We start from the raw sequence: 7,971 nt of genomic DNA, 5'->3' as shown, positions 1-7,971 counted from the left end.
ACTGCTATATTTTTGGTGCGCCACTGTTGTATTTTTGAAATTTTGATTTTTTTTTTAAAGTTCGTTCTGCGCTTGGTACGTTCTCTGTGAGCTTCACATGGTGTCGGAGAGGAGGGAGTGGCCGGCGGCGAGGAAGGAGGGACTGGGCCAGGGAGGATGGAATGGCCGACGAACAGGGAAGGGAGCTAGGGAGGGAAGAAAGGAGGGAGGAGGGAGCCGAAATAGAGGATGCAAAAGAGGAGGAAGGAGAGAGGAGTGGAGGGAGGGAGAAGGGATGAGAGAAGGGAGGAGGAAGGAGAGGAGAGGTGGTCGGGAGAAGGGAGGAGCATGGACGCCGACCGGTGGAGCATATGGCTGGAGGAGGTGCACCGACCGGCGAAGCAAATGGCCAAAGGAGGTGCGTCGACCGGCGAAGCAGATGGCCGGAGGAGCAGATAAATGTAGAGAAGTGAGGGAGAAGAGGAGGAATGAGGAAAGTGGGAAGGAGGAACGATAAGGGATGTGTGGATGAAGGAGATGGACTTGCCACGACCAATCAGAACATGGGAATAAGGATAACACAGATCATGTGTTTTTTTAGGGAGCTATTGGATCATGCATACGGGTCTGAGACCGTCCAACATACCAGTGGTGCACCACAAGGGTTGGTGCGCCACCACTATCTTTTTTTTAAAAAAAAAAAAGTTAGCGAAATTTAAAAGCCGTGAAAACTTTGTTTTCCTTTTTGATTTTGAGAAATCTGAAAAACCCAATAAACGGCCAAAGGTCTTTGAATTCGAATGTTAAATTTGCAGTAGATACATATTCATATATTTTTTTATCAGAGGTCATATGTAAAATCCGGAGCTAGTTTATCGAAAGATGGCGCCATTTTGAAAAAAAAAACAAAATTCATGTTTGTTAATTGGAATAACAACTAGAACACATAACATGTGGCCATCTCAAAGGATTTTATTTTTTGAAATTTCTATTATTTTACTTTAATTTTTTCAAAATTGAAAAGACGATCCAAAGGAGGGAGTTGCGGAAATTTTGGACTTGGTGCACCACTGCTAAGGGCTTTCCAACAAAATCCCATCCCCCACAAAGAGCCAACACTGTTAATTTTATAGAGCTGCTGGAGCAAGTATGATCAATCTCTCAAGGCAAGGTGCATCCTGGGTGCAAGTTCCTGATATCCTTGAGCTCATGCAGGAACTGCCATTTGTCTGCGTCCCATTCGTACCATATACTCCTGTGAACCCACCAACACGACCCACTCTCGCTGTCGGTGTATTCTACGAGAGGTGAGGGTTGGAGATGGTCACGGCGGTGGATTTCAACGCCAATAAGATCCCTCCATGTGTGCCATCCGCAGGTATGAAGAAGTTATCAAACTCCTAAGCACCTGTCCACGACGGCTCGGGTAACCACTTGAAGAATAGTTTCCTAGAAAGACACACCGCTCGCACGCGCGAGCAAAAGCAACTGATAGATAGCATGACATCGCACCGAGGCATTAAGACCCCTAATGTTCCAAATAAAGAAAGAAAAGAAGTCTGACATGCTGAAAGCTACCAGGGAACCACGCTACTGCTGAACACAACGGGTAGTCAATTCCAATTACCAGTACCAGCATCATGGCAACTACTAGAATCATTACCGGGGCAACTATGAAAATCCACTTCAGTCTGATTAGAGAAAAAAAAAATCAGAGCGATATGAATTCCCAGATATCCAATTGCAGTACACAACAATAGATCATACACAACAATGGCAACAAGACTCTTCACTGAACAAACCTAAGGCACACTTCTTTTGGGCTTCTCACACAGCTTCGAGGTGGCACACCACCGAAGCCCAAAAGAAGTCTCTAGCTTCTACCTAGCTTATTTTCACTGAGAAGCCCAACTCCTGACTATACCGAGAAACTGGCCGCGAGCTGTTTCTGGGAGTTTCCCGAGCTTCTTCCCTCCGAATCGAATTGGTACACTGAGTTGCCCCTTCAGTTGATTCTATTTACAGCAAAATGCCACCCCGAAGTATAACGCTTGGATGGACAAGTGAAAAGGAAAAAAAAGGAGCTGAGATTCGTGAGCAAACTCGAATCGCTCCCCATCCATGTGCACCCGAGCTTGCTCTAGGGTTACGTGCTGCCGCCGCTGTCGCTCCCTGCTGGACCAGCCACCTGCTCCGCCGCTGTCGCTCCCTGCTGGACCAGCCACCTGCTCCGCCGCCCCAGCACGGCACACCCAGCCGTATCCCCTTCTTGTTCCGCCTGCTCCGCCGCCGCTCCCCGCCGGACGAGCCCCCTGCTTCTTCGCCCCTGCACGCCCAGCCAACTTCCCTGCAGATCGGCGCCGAGGACGAGCTGGCCACTCCGCCCCCGCCTGTTGACCGTCGCCGCGGAGACCTCCCAGTTAGGCGCTGACCGGGGCCTCGTCTCCAGCCCCCAATCGGCTTCCTCGAGCTCATCCTCCCCGCAAGTTCCTCCTCGCAGCCACAGGGATATATCTTCTTACAATTTTCACTTGTATATTTACAGTATTGTCAAGACGTTTTGCTAAGCTTCCAATTTCCACTTGTATTGTCATGGTGTCATGATGTTCTGCTGATGGTCAATTTATTCGTACTGCTTCTCTGGATGTGAACTGATATTCCGCTATAGTTCAAATTGCTGGGTAATTCTAAATTAATGGATAGTTGTAAATTGCTTGACAAGTTATTGTTATTCGAAAACACTAAAGATTTCTTTTATTTTGGCATGTATAAAATTGAAAACGATTGTTATCATCACTTATTTGACCACACGTTTTAATTTAGGGGTGTTATAGACATTTTCAACTGAACACATCAAATAAGCCAAAATTTTGGAAACCCAAAAGAATGGGAGCAACCAGTTTCTAGGAGCTTCTTCTCACCACAGTTTTTTCCCACCATTTTCTAGAAGCTAGCTTAAGTCTACTTACATACCAAATGTAGTAACATTTGGCTCAGGTTCGGTTGGCGACTACTCTGCGGCAAAGAAGATGCCGGCAAGAATCCAAAATTCGCCCCTCTATATAGCGGTACGCTCCAATGTTTCAGCCGCTGGAATCATGGGTACCATGTGACTGAAGTGTTATAAAAGCGACAAGCAAATAACGAAGAATGATAAAAGTAAACGCAGCGGAGACACAAGATTTAACGTGGAAAACCCCTTCCAAACACAGAAGGGGAAAAAACCACGGGCACCAGCCAGCAAAACTTCACTATATCGGGGAGTGTTTACAAACGCCGTGGGTTATATTATAATCTGATTAACCCTAGCCGGCGGATTAAAAGATGTATATATAGGCGGTGTCAACGATCCGTACTGTACCGCGGGGGCCTACCGCCCCCCGCACCCCCCTTCGCAGGCATCCCTGCAGGGCACGACGTATGTGCTAACTTCAGACTCCGCAACGCTTCGGCCCAAGCCTACCCGGCGACGGGCCTCGCTCCGCTCATCAGAAGTTAGCGTCCCTTTAGTATATGAATTTGGATCACAATATAACAAACTCCACCTTGAGACAAATTCCATCTTGTAGCATGAACTTCAAAAATCTCCTGAACAACAAAGAAAACACTTGCTCGCGCCAACAGCCACTTGGGCTAAATAGTTATACCAACCAAGCTTGAGCAAAACTCAAACTTGGAAACAGGAACTGGCATTGTCATCATATCAGCAGGATTATCATGAGTACTTATCTTGCATACCTTCAGTTTACCTTGAGCAACAATGTCGCGCACATAATGGTACTTTATATCAATGTGCTTTGTCCTCTCAAGGAACATTTAATCTTTAGTAAGGTATATTGCACTTTGACTGTCAGAAAACAAGTTAATGCAACAATCATCTCCACAAAGCTCAGCATACAAACCTTTCAACCAAACAGACTCTTTGCAAGCTTCATTAATTGCTATATATTCTGCTTCGGTCGTAGATTGGGCAACATCAGATTGTAACGTTGCCTTCCAACTCACAACACATCCACCAACAGTGAACACATAACCTGTGAGGGATCTTCTCTTATCCAAATCGGCAGCAAAATCTGAATCCACATAGCCTGCGAGTCTCTCACCGGTCTTGCCAAACTTCAAGCAAGCTTTGGATGTGCCACGAAGGTACCTGAAAATCCACTGAATAGCTTTCCAATGTTCTTTACTAGGATTAGCCATGTATCGACTGACCAAACTCATAGCATATGACAAATCAGGCGAGAACAGACCATGGCATACATCAAGAAACCAACAACACTAGAATATGGAACTCGTGACATGTACTCAATATCAACATCAGTACTAGGACATTGCAATGTTGACAATTTAAAGTGAGGAGCCATAGGTGTACTAACAGACTTTGCATCATGCATATTAAAACGATGAAGAACTTGCTGAATGTAATTTTGCTGACTAAGAAATAACACACTAGATTTTCTATCTCTTGTAATTTCCATACCTAGTATTTTCTTAGCAGCACCAAGATCCTTCATCTCAAACTCACTACTTAATTGTGCTTTCAAAGTAGTGATCTCTTTCTTGCTCTTGGCAGCAATCAACATATCATCAACATATAACAGCAAGTATATAGGTGATCCATTAACAAACTTGATATAAACACAACTACTTCGGCCCAAGCCTACACGGCGACGGGCCTCGCTCCGCTCGTCAGAAGTTAGCCTCCCTTTAGTATATGAATTTGGATCACAATATAACATGAAGATTGCAAAGCTGATGTGCACTGTGGACTCCACATATCTCATCTGGATTTGGAGAAGGGCTTGGCTGCATTGTAGTTGAACACACAAAAGAGTCATTGTCAGGAGATAACGGGAATGCTTTAGCTCTTGTAAAAGTCATGGATGATCACGATGCTGAAGCCATTGTAGAGAAAACCGAGCTAGGACTGGGAAGCGGCTATCCTGATATATGGGCTTGGAAATGTAAGAATGTTGCGGTTGGAGCTTTTCTTGTGAACTTCCCCCCGTTGACCAAAAATAATGAAGCTGCAATGTAGTATTGGGTTCCTCTTAGACATGCCAATATGATGGTGAGCGCTAAAACTGTAGACTAATGAATCCCTGATGCACCCAATATGTCTACTATTTGGATTAAAGCAAACAGAGTTCCCAAGATTCTCGATATCTTTCATGGGTTGTGTGAGGTTGGATCTGCTTCAGGACAACAACATGAAGCGGATATGGAGTACCTGAAGTCTATGGAAAACTATTGACCTCTCACCTCTCTGCTCAAGAATGGCTTGATCAACTGCAATACCAACAAAATCTCAAAAGTATTCTGAAATTGGAGGAAACCAAATGGTTATAGAGAAATTGAGAGACAAACAAAATTAGAGGAAGGTGGTAACATTAAATATTACCATGCTAAAGCTAATGGAAGGAGAAGGAAAAATAGGATAGTAAGTCTATATTGAGAAGATGGTGTGATAGAAGGACAAGACTACGTGGAAACTTGTATAACCAATTTCTACAACAGTTGTTTGGAAATCAGAGCATAAAGATGTGGCTCTTGGTCCCACATGACTGGAAAAAATGACAATTTTTTTTGCAGTTGGCTCAATGGGGTGGATCGTAGGTATAAAATTTTATTAGGGTGGGAGCGATTGCCATTATTTAGTCGCTTTGGCTATGTGGAAATGACAAGATTTTCCATGATACTAATTCTTCTTGTTTGCAGGGTATCTACCGATCCACCGCTTTGATCCGTTCGTGGTCTTTGCTCCAGAGGCTAGAGAGTCGAGACCTCTTTATGGAGGTTTCTACACGGTTGGAGGATGTGGCGAAGGATATTTTTTCCCAACATGGATGGCGGCGTAATCTACGGATAGAGTCCGCTGCGTCTTAGTCGTCGTCCCATGTTATTAGTCCCTCAGGTATCGGCTTTTTGATACCTTGTGTGTGTGCTACTATGATACTTTGTGTGTGTGCGGCTGTGTGCATCTTTGTTATGCAGAGGCTGGGTGTAATACTTTTAATAAAGTAATGAAAGCGCCCTTTATCGAAAAATGACTGGAAAAAATGGATGAAAATGCTAGAGTCATGTTAATTGAGAGATTTTCCTAGAATGAATTGAAGGGCACTGTTTTTGGGATGGAAACTGACAAGGCAGCAAACCCTGATGTTTTCAATATATACTTCTATGAAATATTCTGGCATGAGAGTTTATTTGATTAACTGATTTCCACGAAAATAAATTTAAAACTGATAGGCTAAATTATGAAGTTATTACATTAGTAACCAAAGATGTTGATGGAGTTAAGCCCATATGCCGGCTTATGCATAAGAAAGCCCAAAAGAAATCGGCCTTAGTGCTCCTAGTAAATTCTAGATAAATTAATGATAAAATAACAACGAAAGTAAATACAAGCTCGTTAGCGACAGTCTAGGCCGACTATACGAGAACTCTTATTCATGCATCAACCACAAAAGGTCGATGTTAGAATTGCACCCAGGAAGTGTAGGTGGCACCGAACCACCAGTTGGACGGAGCAACGTTGTTCGCCGTCACGACCCGCCCATCATCAGCCTTTACCATGAAGGACAGGCTCTGGCCATTGAGGTATGCGCCGGTTTGCCAGAGGGCACCCCAGTTCCTGCTCATCACTATCCAGTCTGTGTTGGACCCCTTAATCCATATCTGCGCCACCACGCCGCTGCCGCCGACGTTGTCGACAATCACAAGCTCGAAGTAGTTGTGCCCATTGATGGTGAACCTCATGCCTCCATTCCTCTGGCAAGGAACTCTCCTGTAGTTGACGGGCACAATGCCAGCTTGATAGTCTGCGATGGTTGTCCACGCGGGCTGCGACATGTCAAAGTGTTGCCGCGGCGGGTTGCACCATCCGCCATCGTCGTTGGCCAGGGCGTAGTTGGGCGGACAGAAGTTGGTTGCTGTGATGGTGATGGACGTGCCTTGTTTGCACGACTGTGTTTTGCTCGAGTCGCAGGTGATGGTGAAGCAGGCGCCACACCATGCCCCATTGTTGAAGAGCGCCGTGCTCAGTGCAGCCGAGTTTGTCCCGTATCCGGCGTTATACAGGTTCCCGTACCCGCACGCACCACCTACATTGTTGTGTAAAATGCATCCAAGTTCAGAACAGGAAAATCCAAACAATCTATGAAGCTCATGTGTTGTATTATCAGCTACAGAAACCTTACCCATGGTGCCCGAAGCGTCGCTGCCGCCGTAGAATGTAGCAGTAGCAGGTGTCCATTGCGCAACAGACACCTTGAATGCGAAAACCCACAAGGTCGTGAGGAGAAGCAGAGCAGGAGTCTCCATTTCACAGTAGGTGTACCGAGTAATTTAGCTAGGCAGGAGGTCTGAAGGTTTTCCTCTTGTGCTTTGCAACTGTAATGGCGTCCCTATTTATAGAGCACAGATCATCGAGCCTTGCGTGTTGGTTACTTGCAAAGTTATAATTAAAAGCTTGTTAATGTTAGCAAGATTCTGTCTGTGATTTTGATTAGAAATTTTCAGCATAGCAATTATTGGAATGATGATGAGATAACCTCGGAAATGTGGCTGCCTTCTTGCCTGTTAACATACCATACACGGATTGAACAGCCATACCCATGTGCCGTTATCTCTGGCACATCTCTCGGGGAAAATGGCTTTGACTGTTAACATGACATACGCGGATTGAACAATATCATTAACCATGTGCCGCTTTTCCCTAGCACATTTCAGGAGGTCTAGTTCGAAGTTTTCTTCGTGGTTGGATCATGGATGGCTTGTACTTTGAGGACGGTGCACTTCTAGTAGGTCGTCAGACAGACGTATGATACCATTCTGATGGAATGAAAAGATAGTTAAGCCATCGAAGAAGAACTTGTGCCTATCAGCATCTGGCGGTGGTAGTGTTACAACTTATGATGATTGTTAGGCCAGCCATGAAGAAAATTATCACTAGTCACATCAGGAATAATCAAATGTTTTGTACATAAGGAG

At 44.9% G+C, this 7,971-nt stretch overlaps 1 protein-coding gene across 1 annotated transcript; it reads right to left on the bottom strand.

The window, feature by feature from the left end:
- Window positions 1-6,456: 6,456 nt before the first annotated feature.
- Window positions 6,457-7,302, bottom strand: LOC124708287 (expansin-A8-like). Its single transcript, XM_047239969.1, has 2 exons — window positions 7,179-7,302; window positions 6,457-7,082 (listed from the first exon to the last, which is right to left on the bottom strand). Exons 1-2 carry the CDS (start codon window positions 7,300-7,302, stop codon window positions 6,457-6,459), a joined length of 750 nt encoding a protein of 249 aa, XP_047095925.1.
- Window positions 7,303-7,971: the final 669 nt, after the last annotated feature.

The sequence above is a fragment of the Lolium rigidum genome, chromosome 4 (genome assembly GCF_022539505.1).
Source record: "Lolium rigidum isolate FL_2022 chromosome 4, APGP_CSIRO_Lrig_0.1, whole genome shotgun sequence".
In the NCBI taxonomy this organism is placed as follows: Eukaryota; Viridiplantae; Streptophyta; class Magnoliopsida; order Poales; family Poaceae; genus Lolium; species Lolium rigidum.
Note: the sequence above shows the minus strand (reverse complement) of the source record. Positions and strands in the feature narration are given on the sequence as shown.

Coding starts and splice junctions, on each gene's coding strand:
- LOC124708287 (XM_047239969.1), bottom strand. CDS start 7,302: ATGGAGACTCCTGCTCTGCTTCTCCTCACGACCTTGTGGGTTTTCGCA. Junction 7,083..7,178: donor CGACGCTTCGGGCACCATGG/GTAAGGTTTCTG, acceptor ACAACAATGTAG/GTGGTGCGTGCGGGTACGGG.